General features: G+C 44.9%; 1 protein-coding gene across 1 annotated transcript; it reads left to right on the plus strand.

The window, feature by feature from the left end:
* Window positions 1-459: 459 nt before the first annotated feature.
* RMND5A (required for meiotic nuclear division 5 homolog A) lies at window positions 460-27,780 on the plus strand. The gene is made up of 10 exons (XM_063957137.1): window positions 460-1,126; window positions 12,124-12,269; window positions 13,000-13,134; window positions 22,309-22,409; window positions 23,366-23,532; window positions 23,729-23,894; window positions 24,617-24,719; window positions 25,239-25,405; window positions 25,515-25,578; window positions 26,954-27,780. Exons 1-10 carry the CDS (start codon window positions 985-987, stop codon window positions 27,038-27,040), a joined length of 1,278 nt encoding a protein of 425 aa, XP_063813207.1. The 5' UTR covers window positions 460-984; the 3' UTR covers window positions 27,041-27,780.
* Window positions 27,781-27,783: the final 3 nt, after the last annotated feature.

The following is a 27,783-nucleotide window of genomic DNA, read 5'->3' on the forward strand; positions in this document are numbered from 1 at the left end:
CCTCCATACCAAACTTTGGCACAATGAGCCATTCAGATCTGATCGCAGCAGCAAATTTGTTAGCTAATGGGCAAATCCATTTGTACTGCCGGGGAGGGGGGGCAGATATAACATGTATTTTGGCGCTGCGGAACCCTTGTGGCGCCATATAAATAAAAAATAATAGTAGAGGGCTCAAACCTATGTGGCTAAAATGACAACTATGTTGTCACAAAAAAACATGGAAATAGTGTACATATTTTGTATGTATTTATCTTATAATAATGTGATACTAAAGAAAAACAAAAAAGGCTACAACAAAATGTCTCCTATAATGATGACAGGGGGCGTGTCCTAGTAACAGACATATTCCAGTGACGTAATGAGGGCAGCTTCTTAGACCACGCCCAGCAACAAGAACCAGGACCCGGATGTAAAAAAAAAAAAAAACCCAGATAGCTGAAAGCCGCAATGGTCGCTGGGAGCCGGAGGAGAGCGTCCGTTGCGTCATCACATGGAACGTTCCATTACGTGTCCTCACGCAGGGGGGAACCGGTGACGCTCCATGTTGTTGTTGCCGGCGGAGAAGCGGTGACTGGTCTCCGTCACGACGTTTCCCGGGAAGCTGATAACACACCGGGGGCGGCTGGGAGAGCAGCGGGGCCTGTGTGCAAACTGTGTGTGACCATAGGGGGGGTCGCCGTATCCGGCTCCCCCCGCCCGCAGGGTGGTGCGTCCCCGGTACAGCCGCTTACCACCGCACCGATAATAACATAAACAAGCGGCGGCTGTCACTGTGACGGTGGCGCCCGGGGAGTGCACGGAGGAGGAGGCCCGAGCGGAGAGACCGGTGACCGGCGGAGAGGCCGCCCCAGTCCCGCATTGGCGGGGGCCGGACCGGCCCGGGCCGAGGAGCTGCTCCTGCTGCTGTCTGAGGAAGAGGAGGCCCCGGGGCCCCCCCGCCCCGCCACCCCGGGCCCCGCTCCCTCCTCGCAGCCCGCGGACATGGAGCAATGTGTGACGGTGGAGCGGGAGCTGGAGAAGGTGCTGCAGAAGTTCGGGGGGTACGGGCAGCACTGCGAGCGGAGCCTGGAGGAGCTGATCGAGTACACGGGGGGGCTGAGGAGGGAGATCCTGCAGGCGGCCGGTAAGGGTCACGGGGGCCCGGGGCATGGGATGGGGGGTGGTCTGGCAGTATGGTAGACTTATTGGAGGAGTGGTGGGGTTAGCAGTATGGCAGACCGGTTAAGGGGAGGGAAGGGTGGGGGGGCAGTATGGAAGACTGGTTAAGGGGAGGGGGCAGTATGGAAGACCGGTTAAGGGGAGGGGGGGGCAGTATGGCAGACTGGTTAAGGGGAGGGGGGGCAGTATGGCAGACTGGTTAAGGGGAGGGGGGGCAGTATGGCAGGCCGGTTAAGGGGAGAGGGGGCAGTATGGCAGGCCGGTTAAGGGGAGAGGGGGCAGTATGGCAGGCCGGTTAAGGGGAGGGGGGGCAGTATGGCAGGCCGGTTAAGGGGAGGGGGGGCAGTATGGCAGGCCGGTTAAGGGGAGAGGGGGCAGTATGGCAGGCCGGTTAAGGGGAGAGGGGGCAGTATGGCAGGCCGGTTAAGGGGAGAGGGGGCAGTATGACAGGCCGGTTAAGGAGAGAGGGGGCAGTATGGCAGGCCGGTTAAGGGGAGAGGGGGCAGTATGGCAGGCCGGTTAAGGGGAGGGGGGGCAGTATGGCAGACCGGTTAAGGGGAGGGGCAGTATGGCAGACCGGTGGAGGGGGGGGCAGTATGGCAGGCCGGTTAAGGGGAGAGGGGGCAGTATGGCAGGCCGGTTAAGGAGAGAGGGGGTAGTATGGCAGGCCGGTTAAGGAGAGAGGGGGCAGTATGGCAGGCTGGTTAAGGGGAGGGGCAGTATGGCAGACCGGTGGAGGGGGGGGCAGTATGGCAGGCCGGTTAAGGGGAGAGGGGGCAGTATGGCAGGCCGGTTAAGGGGAGAGGGGGCAGTATGGCAGGCCGGTTAAGGAGAGAGGGGGCAGTATGGCAGGCCGGTTAAGGAGAGAGGGGGCAGTATGGCAGGCCGGTTAAGGGGAGGGGGGGCAGTATGGCAGACCGGTTAAGGGGAGGGGCAGTATGGCAGACCGGTGGAGGGGGGGCAGTATGGCAGGCCGGTTAAGGAGAGAGGGGGCAGTATGGCAGGCCGGTTAAGGAGAGAGGGGGCAGTATGGCAGGCCGGTTAAGGGGAGGGGGGGTAGTATGGCAGGCCGATTAAGGGCGGGAACAGTCGGTCGTGATTATTGAAGCGAGTGGTCGTCTTGCGTCCAATCTCTCACGTGTTTATTACTGGTGGGGTCATTCTGTGTAGCCAGCAAGTGGAGGCAGTGATACCGCCCGGCTGGATACATTTTCTGGGGAGAACATGGCACTGAGTAGCTGCTGACAGTGTGACAGATACAATGTGGGCATAGAATCTGCTCTCCAGATAGACTGTTGCTGGCCAGAGACACTGATGGGGGTGAGGTGGTGGGACTGTAGCACAAGACAGACTCTTTATCCTGGGAGCTTGCATCAGGATATACCAGAATGTGTTTTATAATGCCATTCAAATACTCTTTGTACTGGGTCCTGTGTTACAGCCCTGAATGTGCATAATTTCCAATGGGTTTTACTTTTTTTTTTGCTACAGACAGATGTTTGGCTTAATTTCCAAATGCCCATGAGAAACTGAAACGACGATATCTGTGTTTTGTTCTTCACATGTATACTCGCATGCAGTCTGTGATCAACGGTTGATCAAAGCAATGGAGTCAGAATGACAGTGTTGTCTGACCTGGGGCCACGGAGTACGTGTGGATCGTTTTTAGTGTCATTGTGCTGTTTGTGTACTAAATACGTCATAGGTGAAATATGTGGGAATCCACATTGGATCTATAGAATAAAGCTGTGGTTCCCAAGCTCTGCCGTCAAGGAGTATTAACACTGCAGGTTTTAAAGATATCCATGGCATATTGATGGAGGGAATAATTAAGGGTGTAATTCAGACTGCGATCGCTGCTGCGATGCAGTCTGAATTACTATGCGCAGTGCGCACGTGGGGTGGGCGCATGTGCATCTCACTGGTGTGATCGCCTCTGCCTGATTGACAGGCAGAGGCGGACGCAGGGCAGGAGGGGGTGCGCCAACGCCGTTGGAACGGCGTTGGCGGGGCGCGGTCCGGACAACGGAGGTTTGTCCGGGCCGTTGGGGTTGACTGCGGCGGTTGCGTTATGTCACGCAGTTACTGCGGCCCTGGACATGGCGGTTAGCCCCCTGCCAGCGTGCAGGAGCTGCTCTAGCAGGGAGCTAGTTGTCGGGTATAAAAGCATCGCTGCCGTGCAATGCTTTTGTACCTGTGCTGGGGGGGTAGGGCCTGACATGCGGGGTGGACTAGTCCAGTGCTGGGCGTCCGTCCCCCCCCCCCTTCTCCCCGCCCCCCGCATGTCAGAGAAACTGATCGTAGATGTGCTAAATTTATACTGCTCCTTAACGCCCGCTTGTCCATTGGTTTTGGTAGTGAATCGGCTCTACGGCCACCTATTAAACTTGGACCACCCCAAGTTTGCTGTCTCCACCCTTGATCTTAACAGCCCACAGTGCAGTATAAAACCCAGTGTTCAGTGTCATTAACGTGATTAGTCTGCATTCAGCAGGGAACACTTCTCCACCAGGTCATCCAATTATAAGAGCTGATGTAGCCTTTGCTGGGATAATTGGGTTGTGTGCCCTCCCATTTAGTTGCAGATTCAATTCACTAACAGTGAGTCCTGAGGTTTGGTATTCAGGGGCAGATGTATTAAAGGGGGGTACACACGGAGCGACATTTACTTAATTTCTAAGCAGTCTGGCTAGATTGTTTAGAAATTACGTAAACATCGCTCCGTGTGTAGTGGGGCTGGCGACAGCGATGGGCGGCCCTGTGTGGCGCTATCGCCGGCTCTAGATTGAGCATACATGAGATCGCTCACTTCACGGGGTGAAGTGAGTTTTTTGTTTTTCTCCTCCCTCGCTCAGCACACAGAACCCACATTGCGCTGTGTGTTGAGCTTGAGAGATGTGTGCTGAGCAATCTTTGCTAGATTGCTCAGCACACGTTTCCGGGACAAATATTCCCATGTGTACGGGGCTTAAGCCTGGAGAAGTGATAGTGGAAGGTGATAACGCACCTGAAAAACGACAGACAGGAGCTGATTGGCTGGTGCATAAGCACCTTCTACTTTATCACTTCTCCAGACTTAATACATCTGCCCCTCAGAAGTCTGCTTTAATGTGTGTCTCATACCCCTTTCAGACATGCAGCTAAATCCTGGGTTTATTCCTATGGACTTACATCACCCGGGATTACTGCATGTGTGATAGGACACAACCCGGGAGTAAGACCAGGGTCATGGAGCTGAGACCCGGGAATTTGCTGGCTGCTAGACCCGGCATATTCCCTGGTCACATGTCTGAGAAGGATATCAGAGGGAGGAGATGTGTAGTTCAGCTCACAGCTTCAGACTAGATGGTAAGTATACTAATACCCCTTTCACGCTGCCAAAAATAACCTGCGTGAACGTGCAGCCACCCGGGTTTTTGTGCAGTGTGAAAGGGGCCAAAGGAAGTATGGCAGCGAGCAGGGTTCAACACGGGTTCAACCTGGGTCACTGTGCGATGTGAACGGGTTGCGGGATCGATGGGATTTGTTCACCGTATCGCCTCCAGTCTGAAAGGGGTCTCAAGCGGGTCGCACCCGAGAAGGAGCTGTGCACAAGTCCTGGGTGAGACCCACTATCTGCAATGCGAAAAGGGTATTATTTTAGGGTGAGATGTCGGGGGGCAGTGTGGCACCCTGGAAACTCTTGTCCCAATGAATGATAATGCATTTAGAGGTTTTTAAATGGTAAAATCTGGCCAATAAAAACATTTTCTCTAATAGCAGAACCGTTTCTTAAATGATGTGGGACATATACTTTGGGTGCTGTATTGATGAATAAGTGGGATCTGAACTTGTGGATGGTAGTTTTTTTTTTTTTGTCACTTCTTACATACTTGTTGTGGTTGGATGCCCGTCCCACATGATAAACTTGTGGCGCGCTCGCCAATATCTAAATAGATGAATATGCACTAGGCACCATGTACGGTAAATGTATGTTTAATAATGAACTGCCCTCCAGGTGGTCTAATGCATGGCTATAGTAAGGTGTCAAATCGAGTCGGAGTCCAGTGTTTTCGTGTATAGATAACCTGTATGAGGGGAGGAAGGAAATTGGGTTTGGAATGTAATCTGTGTTTGTGTTCCTAAGAGGTATATGCAGGGAAGGATGAGAACCATTTGTTCGCTTGAGAAATCAAATGCAAACCTTATATTGAATGTATGTGATAAATATATCAAAGGAGGATTGTAAATTACCAGTTGGTAATGTGAGCTATATTGTGTCTAGTGCAGGCATGTCCAAACTGTGGCCCTCCAGCTGTTGTGAAACTACATATCCCAACATGCTCTGACACAGTTTTGCTGTCAGAGAATGCTAAAGCTGTGTCAAGGCATGCTGGGATGTGTAGTTTCTCAACAGCTGGAGGGCCGCAGTTTGGACATGCCTGGTCTAGTGACTATATGAAAGGCCTGTGTGCCTCAGAGTGTACGTTTTCTGTGACATCTTAATGTGGCGCTGCTGTAACATTGTATGCTGTTCCCTCTGAGCAATGCTTGCAGGGAGGAAGGGATTTCTGTAAGACTGGGAGCAATAAACATCTTTGCATTCAAGATGACTGTTTCTTCATCTTGTGACCAACAGGAATAGGACACAAGTAGTCCTGTTCTCCGCCTGTCCTGGTTTGAGCCCAGCAAGCTCCACCCTTGATAAGCTACCGTGCAGGGGTGGTCTTCAGTATGCCGACTGACGGGATCCCGGCGCACAGTATACCGGCGCCGGAATCCCGACAGCCGGCATACCGATACTTATTCTCCCTCGTGGGGGGTTCACGACCCCCCTGGAGGGAGAATAAAATAGTGTAGCGCAGCGAGCCCGCAAGGGGCTCATTTGCGCTCGCCACACTGTCGGTAAGCCGGCGGTCGGGCTCCCGGCGCCGGTATGCTGGTCGCCGGGAGCCTGACCGCCGGCATACCATACTGAACCCCCGTGCAAACCTGGTCCAGGTCATCGACCATTAGGGGTCATCCTAAGTCAGTCAAGAGGAATGGCAGAAGTGTTGCAATGCATAAACAGCACCAAGTGGTATTCCGGTGCCGGTGGTAGGAGCCTGAGCAGCACATGGTTGCGGGTGCCACATATTAGGAGCCTGGCAGTGGCAGCAACACTGCGTATTATGTGGTGACGGTAACAAGCGGTTAGTGACTGTAAGAGGAAATTCCCTATTGGCCAGGTCCCATGTGACCCTAACCCAGTCTGTCATCACTGGGTGTATGTAGCCTTTGAGGGCCAGCGTTTGGTCACACTTAAAAGTTGCAAAAAAAACCCCAATGTTTGACACCGTATAACTGCATGTGATACTTTGCATATGGCCACTTAAAGCCTTGTACATAGTTCTGCTCTCCTACTTGTCACTATTTTGGGGTTCAGGAGTTAACACGCGTTTGGTCAAAATATACGAAATGCGTGTTAATGTAATGCCGAACTTCACACTACAGCGCTTGTGGCTAATTACACTTCCCTTTAGAGGGGCACATACATAACCTCATGTTCCAATTAGAGAATCATTGGAGATAGTTTGCAAATTGGAAATATCCCAATTCATTGCAGGCTATTTATTTACAAAGAGCTGTGTTTAAGTGCAGTAACGTAATACAGCTCCTGTCTGATCATTGCAGTGTTAGGATGGGTACACACCGGGCTGATGGTAGCATGCAATAGCTTCCGGTTGGCAGTGCAGCAGGGCTGTCTGGGAGATATCAAATGCGACCTGCTGGAGCGCGCTTTCGCGGGTAGAAATACAACACAATGTAGGCGATGTGTCACCCTGATACGGCAAAACATCCTGACATCGTGCTATTCTGTACCCACCCTAACTTGGAGAATGGGAGCCGTTGTTATAGGTTACTGCACACTTGCAGTAACTTTCGCACATAGTTTATAAACTGTTCTGTATCCCTTCTTTAAGTGGTAAATCTGGTTGACAAAGTACATTACAAATAGCTGCATTGTTGAAATGGGCTAATTTTAGTAAATCTATTGTTCCTTTCTTCCTTCAGTTTAAGGGCTTGTGTTATGAACTTGGCAGTAGTTCAGCATAGTTACCATTGTCTGCGAGTTGTTAATTGTGGCCGGTAACAGAACAATAGCTCGCACTGCTGCATAGCAAATATGTCAGCATTACAATATGTTATTACTGGATGATGGTTCAGGCAGGTCAGGTTTGGCCGTTTCTAAGGCTTCCTTGTTCTTTGATCCTTTGAGGTCAAACAAGTCTCGGGGGAACATTTATGAACTTGTGGCTTTTGCACAACTTTCAATTTTGAGGTCACACCCACCAAAAAGCCTTCTCTTCGTAAATGTATCCTCAGCCTTTATAACCGCACACAAGATGATAGATGTCAGTCCAGATCTTCTGATTGGATCCAACAAACTCCTTTATTGTGACCATTAAAGACTCTGGGACGGATGTATTAAGCCTGGAGAAGTGATAAGTGGAAGGTGATAATGCACCAGCCAGTCAGCTCCTAACTGTCATATTACAAACCCACTCTGTAGCTTGATAGTTAGGAGCTGATTGGCTGGTGCGTTATCACTTTCCACTTATCACTTCTCCAGGCTTGATTCATCTGGCCTTTTTCTTTTCCCCAAGTGTTCTTGCTGATCTCTATTCTGGAGGCCATTACCACTTCTTCCTGTATATTAGATACAGCAACTTGTATTAAACATCTCAACCTTTTGATGCTTCCATTCATTAATAATTCAAGGTCGTGATCGTCTCTCTTCTTGGGGTGAAAGTCCTGGGCTTGATTATTATCCTGGCATGTTAGGAAATGGTTTATGGCCTTTTACAGATGAACTTTTACTCCTTATGAACTTAGCATTATTTGGGTTCCCTGAAGCCTATTGATGACTCTTTGCTGCACGCTTTCTGTTCTACAGCTGTCAAATAAGCCTGCAGCTTTGCATGTTGTCGGCTTATATAGGAGCAAGGGGTCATCACATCCACGGCGGCTCTTAACTGTTCTATGCTCCTATTGTTTTTAGAGATTTGGGTCCATTATGTTAAATCTATAGCCCGGCTTAGGTTCAGTAGTGGACTTTACTGTATTTACAGTGGAGCATTGGCGCTTATTGTCACATCTCGTGTATAGCCTGTGAATCACCACTTTGTAACTAAAGCTGGGTACACATGGTGCGATTTTCCTTGCGGTATGGACTATATAGTCCATATTGCAGGAGAATATAGTGCGTATCGCACCGTGTGTATACAGCTTGCGATGCTGTCTCGCGGCATCGACATCACAAGAAAAAATAGACTGTGTCGGCAGGCCAACATTGACTATATCTGTTGTGCCGGGCTCTGGCCACATCACCTAGTCAATGGTGGGTGCTATGCACATCACACCGTGTGTACACACCTATAGAACATGGGTCTTCAACCTGTGGCCCTCCAGCTGTTGTGGAACTACACATCCCAGCATGCCCTGCTCAGTTTTAGCATTCCTAAATAGCAAAACTGTGGCAGGGCATGCTGGAATGTGCAGTTCCACAGCAGCTGGTGCTCCGCAGGTTGAAGACCCATGTTACAGAATGTAAGCAGCACCCTCTTTCCCGCTTTGTCACTGTGTAATTAGGTAATCTGCAGATTGAATTACGGCTTTCTGTAAATTGTGCTCTTCTATATGCCTGTAGACTCTCTTGTAGTGTGTGTATAGCGCTGCGGATCCCTTGCGGAGTCTGCTAAATAAAGTATAGTAATGACCTGTCCAATCAAAGTAACACCACCTAGGACTAATTGCTGTAGTGTCTGTATGGTGTGGATTTCTAATTAGCAGCCATGTCTGTCTCATGTCAAGAAATGACAAGTCCTCTCCAGACTGCTGCTCATTCCATTTTGATGATGCCAAGCAAGCCGCCCTAAACCGATCCCGCTGGCGTACGATTATTACAGATTCTCTGCCTTTGGCTGCCGCAGTGTCGGCAAGCTTACCCTACCTGTGAGAAGGACAATTCAGTCTAAGGAAGTGCGATTCCCTGTTATAGGTCGGTGAGCTTAGCAGCACATGGGTGCTTTGTGTGCTTGCTTATGCTGATTAGCCACATGGGCTGCATCTGCATGCACATAGCCATCTAATTACTCAATAGGGGTAATTCAGGGTTGATCGCAGCAGCAAATTTGTTAGCAGTTGGGCAAAACCATGTGCACTGCAGGGGGGGGGGGGGCAGATATAACATTTGCAGAAAGAGTTAGATTTGGGTGGGTTATATTGTTTCTGTGCAGGGTAAATACTGGCTACTATATATTTACACTGCAATTTAGATTTCAGTTTGAACACACCCCACCCAAATCTAACTCTCCCTGCACATGATGTATCTCCCCCCCCCGCAGTGCACATGGTTTTGCCCAACTACTAACAAATTTGCTGCGAATTAGGCCCAATATCTGCTGCAGTTGAGGCTCTTTGAATCCATGTAGTTTATCAGCCCTTGTTTGCTACATGTGCTGCACCCACCAATATATTTAAACCTCTTAAGGGCCCTACACACTGCGCGATCTGCCGCCGAGCTGCTCGACGGCGGATATGGCCGACGGGTGACCCGGCGGGGAGGGGGCGGGGTGGGATCGGTGACGGGGGGAGTGAAGTTTCTTCACTCCCCCCCCCCTTCCCCCCCCCCCCCCAGCTCCATAGCAGTGCAGGCAAATATGGACGAGATCGTCCATATTGGCCTACATGCACAAGCGACGGGGCACCAGCGATGAACGATCGCGGGGCCGCACATCGTTCATCGCTGGTGCCTCCGCACTGAAAGATATAAACGGTATCTCTGTCATTAATGAATGAGATCGTTCATATCTTTCACTAATATCGCCCAGTGTGTAGGGCCTATTACACTATCTGGAATAGAAAGTGTCTGTTATGTTGTAAAATAGCCTCTGTGGTTCCCATCTTGATCAGCAAGCGACAACACTCAAGCCTTGTGTGTATGTATCATAGTCAAATTTCACAGGGGTGTGGAGTGCGGTTCTCAAAATTGTTAGAGCTGGGTATACCCACTTACTGTGTTTTCTGTATTCAGTAGGAAGGCACAGCTCTCCCCTTACTACAGATCCAGGTACCCATTATCTTGTGCTGGTTGGGGAACAGAAGTGTTTTGTACTGTAATGGCTCATTAGTGGCTTTTGGTGTATCCTAGGAGAGATGTTGAACTTCCTTCTGTCCTGGGATGAAATCTAGGTCGGGATAAGCAATGCAGCTGCTGCACGCTCGCATCGATTTAGCTTAGGGGTGGACAGAATACGTCCCGCGGGCCGGATGTGGCCTGTGAACCGATCCTGCCTGGCCCGCTGCCTCCCACCAGTGCGCAATGACAAGCAGCCCGACTGGCTGAGCTGCTGAGGAGACCCTAGTAGCTGTCTTGTGGTCGCGTCATGTGATACATCATGTCATCTGGCTTTACATTGGGCGGTGTTGGGGGTGGGGCCAGAGCATGGATGCGGGCAGCAAGCAGCGGGAAGTTTAAAGACACGGCACCAGGCACCTGAATCAGGAAGCGCATAAGGTAGACATTTTTCATTTTTAATGAAACATTCAAAGCATCCATCACTGCCTTCTTGGCAAAACGCAATGCTACCTGTCTGTCCTATCCTTTCTCCCCACAGTACTGTGGCCACTGAAGAACCTAACTGTACTATACCAGAAATGTAGCTCGTTTTCACCCCATTCTAATCGCAATTGTGTCTAGGGAGGGAGGCTGGTAATTTTGTTCAGGTAGGGGGAGTGTGGGGTGTTGGTAATTGTGTCCAAGGGGATTGGGGGTGCTGGTAACAGTAATGTGTAAAATGGGGACTCTACCTGCCATAATGTGTAAAATGGGACTCTACCTGGCGACATGTGTGATAGGGGCTCTACCTGGAGTAATATGTAAAAGGGGTCTCTACCTGGAGTAATATGTGTAAAAGGGACTTTACCTGTAGTAATGTGTGTACATGGCGATACTGTGTAGCGTAATTTGAATAATGGAGACTATTGTGCAGCCTAATATGAATCTGTATTATTTTGTGGCCATGTCCCTATATGTTGGGCGCGTGCCTATGGCGGCCCTCGAATCCTCTTTGGAAAGTGTTAAGTGGCCCCTCAGCTAAAATAATTGTTTAGCTCCTGACCCTCCTGCCAGTAAGAAACGGTTACTAGTAGATGCTGGAGGGCACCACAGGGCTGGAATGAAAGCTTGCCGACATTCCTCCAGGCGGATTGTAATTTGTAGTCTCTAACCTAGGACCTTATTCTAATGGTAACCCATCTATTCATGGGGGCTTGTAGGTCTACAAAACATTGTCGCCTTCTGTGATTAACATGAATGGATAACTACAGCAACTGTCAAATCACGTACATGGCGCCATTATCACATCCCAGCCGCGTTCCTCTTGTACTGTCCTCTTTCAGTATGACTGCTTACACACACTGTAATGGCATGCAGAGATAAGCAGGCAGACAGGTTAGGGAGGAAAGTATAAAGAACTGCCTAAATATAGTATCTGGAGTGTTTACTTTATTCTACTATGCTTTTCCCTGTAGACAAATGTACAGGTGTATTTATCTGACTACTCTGTAGTTTGTGAAGCCAAGATACCCTTGGGTAAGGAGTGCGCTGAACCTATGGAAGATAATGAAAGTAGAAGTAAAGACAGCCTCCTGTCCAGGCCCCGCTCCCTGGAATGGGCTTGTTTAATTTTATCTCCCAGGTCCTTGAAGTCAAAATTGAGACAGCCTTAAGATGAACAGTATGATGGCGAAGGCATGGTAGTTGTCCAAAGCTTGTGAGGTTTTTAAATGTAGTAAGTCTTAAATGCTGGGCTGGCCTGTCTCTGAATATGAGATGAACCCGTATGTTGGCTTCTAGTACACGAGATCTGTAGCCACATAATGTGTAGTATAGCTGCAGTTTGGGCGTAACATTTGCCTTTTTTTTTTTTTTCTCCTCAGTTGATCAAGATGGACAGCTATCCGGAACGTTATCCCTGGTCCTAACGCAGTGCTGTAAGCGGATAAAGGACACTGTACAGAAGCTGGCCTCTGACCACAAAGACATCCATAGCAGCGTGTCCAGGGTGGGAAAGGCCATAGATAAGGTATGTCGGTCATGCTTTATCTCACTGTATGATGGTAGTACAGTACATAGAATAAGTTCTATCAGAGAGAAGGTGGTGTACAGTAAATGACGTTTGGTTATGTATTGTTCTAGGTTAGCTATTTTTACTTCCTAACCTGATGCTGACCCCGCTATAACAGTTGTGCTAGTTCTTCACTTGAAAGTGTCCCCATTAGAGACAGACGTTCTGCATGTTGGAAGGCTAGGACTCTGACAGGGAATTATCAGTAAGCATCAGGCATTGAATTGTGGCCTGTGCCCATCACTCTTGGCACCCATCAACGTGGGAGATTTCTTCATTGTCGTAGGAGGTATTACCCGAAGCCTGCGTCACTGGCACTGCTGTGGGTTCTAATAATTGCAGTGAAACGTTGTCGTTTTGCAGTAAATGTTGGTGTTTTTCTTTTAAACCAAGTCTAAAGAGAAGAGAAGCTTGTAATACACCATTAACGAGCTGTTTAGAATATGCAGAACAGCGGCTACCTTAGATGCCACTGCCAGTGTACAGATTCTATGATTTAGCAACCATAAACACTGGTACCATAATGTGCCAAGTCTTTGAGGTAATGTCTGCGTTTAGTTGGTACTTGTTTGGTCATATGTGCAAGTGCACATAATTGCACTTTATTAAATAAGCGCCTATGCCCTGCAATCTGTTGCACTATGAGCTTCCATCTTTGTTTTACGTCTGCTTGTTCTTGTTTGTTCAGAACTTCGATGCGGACATCAGCAGTGTGGGGATCGATGGCTGCTGGCAGGCGGACAGCCAGCGCATGCTCAACGAGGTGATGGTCGAGCACTTCTTCAGGCAAGGCATGCTGGATGTGGCCGAGGAACTGTGCCAGGTACACGTGATTAGGTTACTACTTACCTGTCCTTCATTTCCAGGGTCTAGTCTTTCTGCATCTGACGGCTCCATGGTTTATGACTTATCTAGAATGCTACGTCACATGCTTAGCGGTGACGAGGACCGGGGAAATTCTGTTTGCGCATGATCTCTGGTCACAGACTGGGGGGGTTTGCACTGTATACCATTTTGCTGCCTCTTGCCATACCAGGATAGATTGTGACGTAGGTTGCATTGAGTTTAGAGAGAGGGTTTATGGGAAATAGAAATAAATGGCCAACCTAGGATGTGGTATAAGAATATACAATCTGTAACTTAAGTCATCTTACTCGTTCATCTCCTAATGTTTACAGAACACGTACAGATGGAACCTTAAGCTAGGTACACACGGAACAATTGCCCACTGTTGATGTAACAATACATTGTTACGCTGAACAATATATATCACATGACCATGCAAAATATCGTGCATGGCTGCATTCCAAAGCATGGTGCTGTTTGCTGGGTCGTCCCCCACAAGCGTGCAGCATGCCCGTCGAGATGACCTGGCAAGCAGACCGTGAATGCGCTCAGTGGTGGGTACACAATAGAGACTGTGCGATATGTCTGTCTGATACGACAGATCGGATGACGTATTGCCTAGTGTGTACCCAGATTTCTCTAACGTCCTAGTGGATGCTGGGGACTCCGTCAGGACCATGGGGAATAGCGGGCTCCGCAGGAGACAGGGCACATCTAAAAAAGCTTTTAGGTCACATGGTGTGTACTGGCTCCTCCCCCCATGACCCTCCTCCAAGCCTCAGTTAGGTTTTTGGGCCCGTCCGAGAGGGTGCAATCTAGGTGGCTCTCTTAAAGAGCTGTTTAGAAAAGTTTTTTTTTAGGTTTCTAATCAGTGATTCCTGCTGGCGACAGGATCACTGCAACGAGGGACTTAGGGGAGAGACTTGCAACTCACCTGCGTGCAGGAGGATTGAAGTCTTAGGCTACTGGACACTGAGCTCCAGAGGGAGTCGGAACACAGGTCAGCCTGGGGTTCGTCCCGGAGCCGCGCCACCGATCCCCCTTACAGACGCTGAAGAACGGCAGAACGGAGGTCCGGAAACAGGCGGCAGAAGACTCCTCAGTCTTCATGAAGGTAGCGCACAGCACTGCAGCTGTGCGCCATTGTTGCTACACGGCTCACTGATCTCGGTCACGGAGGGTGCAGGGCGCTGCTGGGGGCGCCCTGGGCAGCAATATAGATTACCTTAGAGGCAAATAAATACATCACATATAGCCATTAAGGCTATATGTATGTATTTAACCCAGGCCAGTTTTCCTAATAACCGGGAGAAAAGCCCGCCGTGAAAGGGGCGGAGCTTATTCTCCTCAGCACTCAGCGCCATTTTCCTGACCAGCTCCGCTGGTGAGGAAGGCTCCCACTCTCCCCTGCACTACAGAAACAGGGTTAAAGAGAAGGGGGGCATAAATTGGCGATATAATTATATATTAAGAGCCCATATATAGAAACAACACCTTCTAGGGTTGTTATATACATTATGGCGCTTTTGGTGTGCGCTGGCAAACTCTCCCTCTGTCTCCCCAAAGGGCTAGTGGGTCCTGTCCTCTATCAGAGCATTCCCTGTATGTGTGTGCTGTAGGTCGGTACGTGTGTGTCGACATGTATGAGGAAAATGTTGGTGAGGAGACGGAGAAAATTGCCTGTAATGGTGATGTCACTCTCTAGGGAGTCGACACCAGAATGGATGGCTTACTTATGGAATTACGTGATAATGTCAACACGCTGCAAGCCGGTTGACGACATGAGACAGCCGGCGGACAAATTAGTATCGGTCCAGGCGTCTCAGACACCGTCAGGGGCTTGTAAAAACGCCCATTTACCTCAGTCGGTCGACAGACACTGACACGGACACTGACCCCAGTGTCGACGGTGAAGAAACAAACGTATTTTTCCTTTAGGGCCACAAGTTACATGTTAAGGGCAATGAAGGAGGTGTTACGTATTTCTGATACCACAAGTACCACAAATAAGGGTATTTTGTAGGGTGGGAATAAACTACTTGTAGTTTTGCCTGAATCAGATAAATTAAATGAAGTGTGTGATGATACGTGGGGTTCCTCCGACAGAAAGTTATGGGCGGTATACCCTTTTTCCCGCCAGTAGTAAGGGCGAGTTGGAAAACACACCTTAGGGTGGACAAGGCGCTCACACGCTTATAAAAAACATGGCGTTACCGTTTCCAGATACGGCCGCCCTCAAGGAGCCAGCTGATAGGAAGCTGGAAAATATCATAACAGTATATACACACATACTGGTGTTATACTACGACCAGCAATCGCCTCAGCCTGGATGTGCAGCGCTGAGGGGGCTTGGTCGGATTTCCTGACTGAAAATTTTGATACCCTTGACAGGGACAGGATTTTATTGTCTATAGAGCATTTTAAGGATGCATTTCTATATATGTGTGATGCGCAGAGGCATATTTGCATTCTGGCATCAAGAGTAAATGTGATGTACATATCTGCCAGACGAAGACACGACAGTGGTCAGGTGAGGCAGATTCCAGACGGCATATGGAAGTATTGCCGTATAAAGGGGCGGTCCATTGGACCTGGTGGCCATGGCAACAGCTGAAAAATCCACCTTTTGTTACCCCGAGTCACATATTGGCAGAAAAGGACACAGTCTTTTCAGTCTCAGTCCTTTCGTCCCCATACGGGCAGGCGGGCGAAGGCCAGTCATATCTGCCCAGGGGGAGAGGAAAGGGAAGAAGACTGCAGCAAGCAGCTCATTCCCAGGAACAGAAGCTCCTCACGGCTTCTGCCAAGTCCGCAGCATAACGCTGGGGCCGTACAAGCGGACTCAGGTGCGGTAGGGGGTCATCTCAAGAGTTTCAGCAACACTCGCAAGGGAACTCCGGGATCCTACATGTAATATCCCAGGTGTACATTGGAAATTCGAGACGTCTCCCCCTCACACAATTCACAGGCTGTATTCCCAGCAGGTGATAATCAAAGTACCCTTCTTACAACAAGGAAGGGGGTAGTATTCCACACTATATTGTGGTACTGAAGCCAACCGGCTCGGTGAGATCTGAAATATTTGAACACTTACATACAAGCGTTCAAATCAAGATGGAGTCACTCGGAGCAGTGATAGCGAACCAGGAAGAAGGGGACGATATGATGTCACTGGATATCAGGGACGTTTACCTACAGGTCCAAATTTGCCCTTCTCACCAAGGGTACTTCAGGTTCCTGGTACAGAACTGTCACTATCAGTTCAGACGCTGCCGTTTGGATTGTCCACGGCGCCCCGGGTCTTTACCAAGGTAATGGCCGGAATGATGATTTTTCTTAAAAGAAACATGGACGCTTTCCTGATAAGGGCAAGGTCCAGAGAACAGTTGGAGGTCGGAGTAGCACTATCTTAAGTAGTTCTACGACAGCACGAGTGGATTCTAAATATTCCAAAATCGCAGCTTTTTCCGACGACACGTCTACTGTTCCTAGGGAAGATTCTGGACACAGTCCAGAAAAACGTGTTTCTCCCAGTGGAGAAAACCAGGGAGTTATCCGAGCTAATCGGGATCCTCCTAAAACCAGGAAAAGTGTCAGTGCATCATTGCACAAGAGTCCTGGTAAAAATGGTGGCTTATTACGAAGCAATTCCATTCGGCAGATTTCCCGCAAGAACTCTTCAGTGGGATCTGCTGGACAAATGGTCCGGATCGCATCCTCAGATGCATCAGCGGATAACCCTATATCCAAGGAAAAGGGTGTCTCTCCTGTGGTGATTACAGAGTGCTCATCTTCTAGAGGGCCGCAGATTCGGCATTCAGGATTGGATGCCGGTGACCACGGAGGCCAGCCTGAGAGGCTGGGGAACAGTCACACAGGGAAAAAAATTTCCAGGGAAGTGTGATTAAGTCTGGAGAATTCTCTCCGCATAAATAAGCTTAGAGCAATTTTATAATGCTCTAAACTTAGCTAGACCTCTGCTTCAAGGTCAGCCGGTATTGATCCAGTGGGATAACATCACGGCAGTCGCCCACGTAAACAGAAGGGCGGCACAAGAAGCAGGAGGGCAGTGAAAACTGCAAGGATTTTTCGCTAGGCGGAAAATCATGTGATAGCACTGTCAGCAGTGTTCTTTCCGGGAGTGGACGACTGGGAAGCAGACTTCCTCAGCAGGCATGACCTCCACCCGGGAGAGTGGAAACTTCATAGGGAAGTTTTTCAACATGATTGTGGACCGTTGGCAAAGACCAAAGGTGGACATGATGGCGTCCCGCCCGAACAAAAAACGGGACAGGTATTCCGCCAGGTCATGAGACCTTCAGGCGATAGCTGTGGATGTTCTGGTAACACCGTGGGTGCACCAGTCGGTGTATGTGTTCCCTCCTCTGTTTCTCATAACCAGGGTATTGAGAATTATAAGACATAGAGGAGTATGAACTATACTAGTGGCTCCGGATTGGCCAAGAGGGACTTGGTACCCGGAACTTCAAGAAATGCTCACAGAGGACTAAGGGCCTGGGGAGCTAAGAAGGGACTTGATTCAGCAAGTACCATGTCTATTCCAAGACTTACCGCGGCTGCGTTTGACGGCATGGCGGTTGAATGCCGGATCCTGAGGGGAAAAGGCATTCCATAAGAGGTCATACCTACCCTGGTCAAAGCCAGGAAGGAGGTGACCGCACAACGTCATCACCACATGTGAAAATATGTTGCGTGGGTGAGGCCAGGAAGGCTCCACGACAGAAATTCAACTAGGTCGATTTCTACACTTCCTGAAAACAGGAGTGTTTTGGACCTCAAATTGGGGTTCATTAACATTTAAATTTCGGCCCTGTAGACTTTCTTCCAGAAAGAATTGACTTCAGTTCCTGAAGTCCAGATTGTAAAGGATGTATTGCATATACAGCTTTTTTGTGCCCCTAGGGGCACCGTGAGATCTCAACATAGTGTTGGGATTTCTTAAAATCATATTGGTTTGAACCGCTCAAATCTGTGGATTTGAAATATCTCACATGGAAAGTGACCATGCTGTTGACAAATATCTCACATGGGAAGTGACCATGTTGTTAGCCCTGGCCTCGGCCAGGCGATTGTCAGAATGGGCGGCTTTGTCTTACAAAAGCCCATATTAAAATTTTCCATTTGAACAGGACAGAACTGGGACTCGTCTCCAGTTTCTTCATAAAGGGGTGTCAGCGTTTTCACCTGAAACAACCTCTTGTGGTGCCTGCGGCTACTAGGGACTTGGAGGACTCCAAGTTACTAGACGTGGTCAGGGCCCTAAAAATATATATATATATATATATATATATATATATATATATATATATATATATATAATATAATATAATATAATATAATATAATATAATATAATATAATATAATATAATATAATATAATATAATATAATATAATATAATATAATATAATATAATATAATATAATATAATATAATATAATATAATATAATATAATATAATATAATATAATATAATATAATATAATATAATATAATATAATATAATATAATATAATATAATATAATATAATATAATATAATATAATATAATATAATATAATATAATATAATATAATATAATATAATATAATATAATATAATATAATATAATATAATATAATATAATATAATATAATATAATATAATATAATATAATATAATATAATATAATATAATATAATATAATATAATATAATATAATATAATATAATATAATATAATATAATATAATATAATATAATATAATATAATATAATATAATATAATATAATATAATATAATATAATATAATATAATATAATATAATATAATATAATATAATATAATATAATATAATATAATATAATATAATATAATATAATATAATATAATATAATATAATATAATATAATATAATATAATATAATATAATATAATATAATATAATATAATATAATATAATATAATATAATATAATATAATATAATATAATATAATATAATATAATATAATATAATATAATATAATATAATATAATATAATATAATATAATATAATATAATATAATATAATATAATATAATATAATATAATATAATATAATATAATATAATATAATATAATATAATATAATATAATATAATATAATATAATATAATATAATATAATATAATATAATATAATATAATATAATATAATATAATATAATATAATATAATATAATATAATATAATATAATATAATATAATATAATATAATATAATATAATATAATATAATATAATATAATATAATATAATATAATATAATATAATATAATATAATATAATATAATATAATATAATATAATATAATATAATATAATATAATATAATATAATATAATATAATATAATATAATATAATATAATATAATATAATATAATATAATATAATATAATATAATATAATATAATATAATATAATATAATATAATATAATATAATATAATATAATATAATATAATATAATATAATATAATATAATATAATATAATATAATATAATATAATATAATATAATATAATATAATATAATATAATATAATATAATATAATATAATATAATATAATATAATATAATATAATATAATATAATATAATATAATATAATATAATATAATATAATATAATATAATATAATATAATATAATATAATATAATATAATATAATATAATATAATATAATATAATATAATATAATATAATATAATATAATATAATATAATATAATATAATATAATATAATATAATATAATATAATATAATATAATATAATATAATATAATATAATATAATATAATATAATATAATATAATATAATATAATATAATATAATATAATATAATATAATTAATATAATATAATATAATTAATATAATATAATTAATATAATATATAGGACGCTGGAGTCAGAAAGTCTGACTTGCTGTTTATACTGTATACACCCAACAAGCTGGGTGCTCATGCTTCTAAGCAGTCTATTGCACGCTGGATTTGTAGTACAATTCAGCTTGCACATTCTGTGGCAGGCCTGCCACAGACGAAATATGTAGATGCCCATTCCACAAGGAAGGTGGGCTCATCCTGGGCGGCTGCCCGAGGAGTCTCGGCATTACAACTTTGCCGAGCAGCTACGTGGTCAGGGGAGAACACGTTTGTAAAATTTTACAAATTTTGATACTCTGGCTAAGGAGGACCTGGAGTTCTCTCATTCGGTGCTGCAGAGTCATCCGCACTCTCCCGCCCGTTTGGGAGCTTTGGTATAATCCCCATGGTCCTGACGGAGTCCCCAGCATCCACTAGGACGTTAGAGAAAATAAGAATTTACTTACCGGTAATTCTATTTCTCGTAGTCCGTAGTGGATGCTGGGCGCCCATCCCAAGTGCGGATTGTCTGCAATGCTTGTACATAGTTATTGTTACAAAAATCGGGTTATTACTAGCATCCACTAGGACGTTAGAGAAAATAAGAATTTACTTACCGGTAATTCTATTTCTCGTAGTCCGTAGTGGATGCTGGGCGCCCATCCCAAGTGCGGATTGTCTGCAATGCTTGTACATAGTTATTGTTACAAAAATCGGGTTATTACTATTGTTGTGAGCCATCTTTTCGGAGGCTACTTCGTTTTGTTATCATACTGTTAACTGGGTTCAGATCACAAGTTGTACGGTGTGATTGGTGTGGCTGGTATGAGTCTTACCCGGGATTCAAGATCCTTCCTTATTGTGTACGCTCGTCCGGGCACAGTACCTAACTGAGGCTTGGAGGAGGGTCATGGGGGGAGGAGCCAGTACACACCATGTGACCTAAAAGCTTTTTTAGATGTGCCCTGTCTCCTGCGGAGCCCGCTATTCCCCATGGTCCTGACGGAGTCCCCAGCATCCACTACGGACTACGAGAAATAGAATTATCGGTAAGTAAATTCTTATTTTAACTCTATAGCACCAGTATGCCTTCCTGTTATACAGCACAGACACTGAGCCTATTTCACTAGTGATTAGATGATGAGTTGTATACTCTCTAATAAACAGGAACTTTACTCACTACAGAGTTGCTACAAAAAAAGTCACACTTTTTTTTTAAACACATTAAAATCCAGTTTCAGTAGTATGACTCTGTAATGGTACTAGGTGTTTGGTGGGATCCAGCACCCATTCTGTGAGCGAGGCAAACTGGGGACTCTTTAATTCTCCCTCCTGTGAGAATGACTTGTGGCATCTGCTGGATACAATGGGAATTCAGACTGACCTTATAATAAAGAGCTAACTTGCCTTTTTTCTTTTACCTCTTTTATTTTTTGAGTAGAGCTATTTGGCATAATATTTAGGGGATCCGGTCTCAAGGTCGACAATGTTTAGGTTGACCACTCTAGGTCGACAGGGTTTGAGGGTCAAAAGGTCGACATGAATAATAAAAAAAATATAATAATAAATTAATTGATTTTTACTTTTTCATACTTAACGATCCACGCGGACTGCGATTGGTAATAGTAACCTGTGCCGAGTGCAGCGGAGTGAGGCATCTTGCCCGAAGCACGAGCCATGCGAGGGGACACGGTGCACTAATTGGGCTTCCCGGTCACTGTACGGAGAAAACGACACCAAAAACCCCCCATGAAAAACTCATGTCGACCTGTTGACCTAGTGACTGTCGACCTAGACACTGTTGATCTAATGATCTACACCCATATTTAGTTGTGTGTACTATATACCTTTCTTTCAGACTGCTGTCAGTGGGGTTCTCCCCAGCCTCCGAGATCCTGCTGAATTCATTGTTTGTCTAGCATAGAATTACAGAAGATCAACACTGTTTTTAGTATGTCCTGCACTGTAGAGTAGGTGGCATTTCCAGTCACATTTTCCTAACCTTGCACCAAGTTGGCACCCAGAGTCTCCTGTTGGATGCATTTACTATTGTCTGTTACCGATTGACAGACACAGACTGAAGTCCACTCTGCGGTAGGAGTCTAGAGCAGCCCCCGTACAGAGTGTGACTGACACTGTACTATTTTCTCCTGTTACATCGCTGTCCAGTGACCTCTCCTTATATACTATAAGCAGAACCACTTACTTGTATCTCTCATGTCATTTGTATGAATGTGTTCCCGTACCACAGGAAGCCGGTCTCTCTATAGACACAAGCCAAAAAGAACCATTTGTGGAACTTAACCGAATATTAGAGGCATTAAAAGTGCGAGTTCTGCGACCAGCCTTAGAGTGAGTATCCTGCAGACGTCTAACAAAACCAAGTCTAAAAATCGTCTGAGTCCCATATAAAGCTTTCCCTGGTGTCCCCATTTCTAGCGGCAGCCTTTTGTTAGTGACTATCAACCAGGACATTGCTTTATCCCTAGTCTAATGTAACGTGAGAAACATCCCTCCATACAGTGGTCACAGCTAGTGTTATTTCCCATAATACTGGGGGGAGGGGGGGAAGGAGAGGGGTGTTGTTTCAGGGCACAGCAGTGATTGTACACGAATGGCAGCCTCTAATGGAGGGTTACTGAGGGCATCCATGTTTCCAGTCCGCATAGCTCAGTGTGTGTTCTAGGACAGAAATGTTTTCTAATATATTTCTATCTCTAGATGCCTTTCCATAGCCACTCTTTATCATTAGTGGCCTTTTTAAGTTACTGTCCCCTACACCCAGATGAAAATGGTGGTTTTCTGACTTGATAAAAAATGAAACAAAAAAACAGCATATGTCTTAATGCCCACCAGGCGTACACATGCGGTGGTGGCAGCCATATTTGGATCCGAACCAGTGTTCATGGGGATGCAGTCTGTCTGCTAGACCTTAGTGACCTCCAGCTGCTTCACTTTTTCCCTAATGGATAAAAAGTAGTGATGAGCGGATTCGGTTTTACTCGTTTTTTTCTCAAAACGACATCTTATTGGCTCACGGATGTCACGTGTTTTGGATAGCCAATAAGATGCCGTTTTGAGAACCGAGTAAAACCGAATCCGCTCATCACTAATAAAAAGGGTGCGTCTCATTAATATTGCTTCTGGCTTTCATAATGGCTGCCCTCATGGTGTCACCTCTCCCCAGTAAATGAATAGGTTGCATTCCCGCAAGCCCGATACCTCGTTATGTAGAATGGTTGTCCTTTTTTGTTAGAGATTTTTCTAAGGGTTTTTTTATTTATACTTTTGTCCCTCCCCTTCTTCAGGTGGGCGGTGTCGAACAGGGAAATGCTGATGGCACAGAACAGCTCATTGGAGTTCAAGCTACACAGGTTGTACTTCATTAGCTTACTGATGGGCGGAGCGGCCAACCAGAGCGAGGCGCTGCAGTACGCCAAAAACTTCCAGCCTTTTGCTGTAAATCATCAGAAAGGTGATTATTCCTCATGTAAACGCCATCTCTCTGATGTCTGTGGCATTCAGTAGTGTGATATCAGACAGTCGTGTAATCTGTTTTATTCCTCTCTGCACATGTTACTGGGGGAGAGTACTCTTACTAGCTGTACATTGCATGTCGTGATGGTCTTCCTAAGGCTGAGCATTAATCCTGTACTTCTCTGGTTCGCTAGACATTCAGGTACTTATGGGAAGTCTTGTGTACCTGCGGCAGGGTATAGAAAACTCTCCCTACGTTCATCTGCTGGATGCCAACCAGTGGGCGGACATCTGCGACATCTTCACCCGGGACGCCTGCTCTCTACTGGGTCTCTCTGTGGAGTCTCCTCTCAGTGTTAGGTGAGTGTCCTCTTAGTAGCACTGGTGCCTGTAGACCCAGAGCAGATTATTTGCTTAAAAACTACTGTAGGTTGTGATGGGTACTCTCCAATGCACAGTGCGGTTAAACAGCTGCTGTGGAACTACAAGTCTCAGAACACCATGCCAGCTTATGTAGTTAGAGAGAGCACGAAGGTTCATGTTTCCTAAGCCTGGTCTATGGTATAAGTAGCAGAACGGGTTTTCTAAAGCTTGCGGCTGTAAATAGTCGGACAGCAGGGTTTCTTGTCCTCTGCGTGTGGTGGGTAACACTCTGTGCGTTCCAGCAACGGTGGTTCTGCTGTGCGAGTCTGCAAAGAGAACCTTCACTAGGACATGGCAGGATAACGTCCCCTCACAGGCATTGACTGACGAGCCCAATTGCTAGTGTTACATTTGTGGTTATACAGCTTTGAAAGGATAACATTTCATATAGTAAGGCTCACCCACACATCGGTTTGCGGAACCATTTGTCGCCCATATTTGTGAGCAAGGACCAATCACTGGTTCCACTGTTACATGCCAACCATTCGCTGTCTCTGGTGACTATTATTGGGAGTACGGGTATAGAGGGACGTCCCTCAGCGGTATGTAGGGCAAGGGCACCCCAGATTATCTAACACTGTCAGTCTGCAGCCTAAAATAAAGCAACTTTATTGTAAAATATATAATATTCTAATGCTTGTGCATTTGGTCCTGTATAGCTTTTCCGCTGGCTGTGTGGCCCTTCCAGCCCTAATTAATATAAAAGCAGTAATTGAACAACGGCAGTGTACCGGGGTATGGAATCAGAAGGATGAGTTACCGGTGAGTACAATGTGTCCTAGCTATGTGTAATACATGTAGACGAGCCCATCTGTTGCATGAAGTAGGAGCACAAATATTGGCTGCGCTGTGTACGCAGCATTTGTCACGGAGTGAGTGGTTCAGTGGGAACCTGCAGCTCTTCTGTAAACTGTCTATAAATGCAAAGTCCCAGCATGCCTTGCAAAACAAACATGATTTACAGGACAAATGTTCAGCATAAGTAATGTAGGTCCTTCCATACTCGTATGAGTTCTGCTCACTCATTGCACCGTAGGCTCCTGGCCTCGGGGTGGGTGTGGGGCGGGGGGAGCGGCAGGTCATATTTGCTATATTCTCTTTTAGCCTGACTGATGCATGTAATCTCGATGGAATATTATATACTTTGTTACAGTGCAGAAAATACTGTTGGCTGAATGTATGTTGTAAACTTCCTTCAATTGGCAAAGGAACAAAATATTGACTAGAATCCCCATAATTTCAGCATTACAAAGCATATAATTTTATTTTTTCTCTCCTCAGATTGAAGTGGACCTTGGTAAAAAATGCTGGTATCATTCAATATTCGCCTGCCCGATCCTTCGCCAGCAAACCACAGACAATAACCCTCCCATGAAGTTGGTTTGTGGGCATATAATATCCAGAGATGCGCTAAATAAAATGTTGATGGCTATATGGCTTGCTCATCTGTATTCTATTATGCTAAAACTGATGTCACTTGGATTTGCTTCCTAATTTGTTTTAATGATTCGTTTAAATATTAAGAAAATCCTAGTGCTTCATTAATATGTTAATTAGAAAGCGCACAACTTGTGAACCGGTCACCTACATCCAGCTGGGGCCGCTGTATTTTGGCTATAAAGTAAGTAGGCTGAGGCTGGTTATACATTAGATGATATATCGTTGCTGATGCGGATTGGTATGATTTATCGTGCTCCTGCACATCATTGCTGGCTCGTCCTGTCGGTTGTACTGCAATGACGGCCGTGCTGGTGAGTGCGGCTATAAACAAGATATTGTGCACCCACCTGATATATTGTTCAGTGTGTACAGCCGACCGATATATCATTATATCGGTCGTGACATCAGCCGCGAAACACACAGTTTTGGTTTGAACCCGGCCTTATGCCCTACCTCATTTATCAATAAGCTGTGCTGTAATTTTCTGTATATGTTTAGTATATGTACATCTTTTTAGAATGTAGTTTGAAAAGCCACGTAAATCCGCCACATAAATCTGGCCACACAGGACGGTATTCAAGTGATATATCACGCCTAATCTCTTTTTTTTTTAAATTGATCCCTGTTATTGCACGCCGCACCCATAGAAATCAAGTTTAGCTGCATAAAGTGTTGGGCTCCTCGCTACCCCAGGGTAGCGAGCTGAAATGATACCACGCTCGTCAGCAGAAACAGAACGGTAGTGAAAGAGGTGAAAAGAATTGAATAAAGCCCCCTTGGTGTCACTGTGATGTAGCTATTGAATTGATGTCTCCTGTACACATCCGGTGAACCATTACAGCTATGGTCTCTTCTGAGAAGTACATTTATGTAAAGAAAAAGAAAGCAGGCAATAGCTTTATATAGAAAGAGTGCGTTTTTACTAGAATTTAATAGGATTATGTTGTATTTGTGATGATTAAATCTCAGGGGGAGGTTCCATTCTAAGTTGTAGTTGTGAAATGCCTGCTGGGAGCTCGGATCAAGGCACTCTTGTGGCTAGTAACATCCATAAGTTTCCCTCGCACCCCAGGTATATGTGCGCTGCAGGGGAATTAGAGATGTTGGGATACTGTTCTCAGCACAGTGGCACATCTTGAGTTATTTAATCTCCTCTCTAAACGATTTGATTGTGGCGCGCGCCACCTGCTGGCCGTCTGAAGGAATTGGCGACTATCAGAGCTATTCAATTGTTGATCCGATAAATGTCCATTAGCAGCGGCAGACACAGGTTTTTTTTTTTTTTTTTTTTTTTTTCCTCCTTGCAACCCCGGAGGTGCGACGATAAAAGGTGTTAAAGGCCTGTATTTTGGGCGTCCAAACCCAGACTTTGGACAGCCAATCAAGCTTTTTAGATGGGTTTAGCCGCTTTGCTTGGCTAAACCCAGAGCTGACATGCGCCTTAACTAGCAATGGGTGTCTGATCACAGCAAGAATTGAATAGTTCCGATAGACGCCCATTGCTAAAGACTCCCAGCGTCTCATAGTGCGTGAAACGTTAGTAAATGTTCTTACAGTGTTTTCTTGAACCTTTTTGCAGATTAAAATGCCCGTATTGTCCTATGGAGCAGAGTCCGGGAGATGCCAAGCAAATCTTCTTCTGAATACGTTGGCTGGTTCTGTGACATTCTGAGGCCTCGCTGGGTTTTTAGTGCATCTGAAGATAGCTGGGAAGAGTGTTTTTTTTTGTTTCATTTTTCTTTTCCCATATTCCTATTGAATACAGAAGACTAAGCTCTGAGCTTGGTAGAGCCAGCTCCAAAGAGACACTACCAGCCAGTATAATCCTGACCATAAAACAAATCCGTCGCCAGGGTTGAAGTTGTGCGTCCCAAGGACTATCCAGTAACTTATTCTGTGTGTCTGACCGCGCACCAGCACCGGTCAAACAATGCAGGTTTTTGTACTAACAAAGCAAGAGATGATGTGTACTTTTTATTGTCACATCCCATGCCCCTCCCCCCATCATATTATTATTCTACCCTCATCATCTGATTGCTAAATGTTAATACTGAGCAATGTCGTGAGTTCTATTCCCTTGTATGGTGTATATAACGAAGCCGTTCTACAGAGGTGTCCGGTAAAGACTCAGTCGATAGAAAGTGTATTTTTTGCTAAGAGAAATTGCTGTAATATCGCAAGGGTTTCCTTTGAAAGATTTTGTCCCCCACCCTGCTGTCCTCAGTACAAGAGACATGTAAATAAACAAACCCCATGTCTATAATTTAAATAAGAGTGAGGAGCTATTTGCTGCTAGAATATAATGGGGAGTTATATTGTGCTTTTATTAAATAAGAAATGTTTGTGTGATCAGAATATTCAATAAAAAAATAAAATTGAAATACCT

This window comes from Pseudophryne corroboree, chromosome 1 (genome assembly GCF_028390025.1).
Source record: "Pseudophryne corroboree isolate aPseCor3 chromosome 1, aPseCor3.hap2, whole genome shotgun sequence".
Lineage (NCBI taxonomy): Eukaryota > Metazoa > Chordata > Amphibia > Anura > Myobatrachidae > Pseudophryne > Pseudophryne corroboree.

Excerpts from the sequence above, each read along its gene's own strand:
- RMND5A (XM_063957137.1), top strand. The coding sequence starts at position 985 with ATGGAGCAATGTGTGACGGTGGAGCGGGAGCTGGAGAAGGTGCTGCAG. Across the intron at positions 12,270-12,999 it reads TGGGAAAGGCCATAGATAAG|AACTTCGATGCGGACATCAG; the intron begins GTATGTCGGTCA and ends TTGTTTGTTCAG. Across the intron at positions 25,579-26,953 it reads CGCTGTATTTTGGCTATAAA|TGTTTTCTTGAACCTTTTTG; the intron begins GTAAGTAGGCTG and ends ATGTTCTTACAG.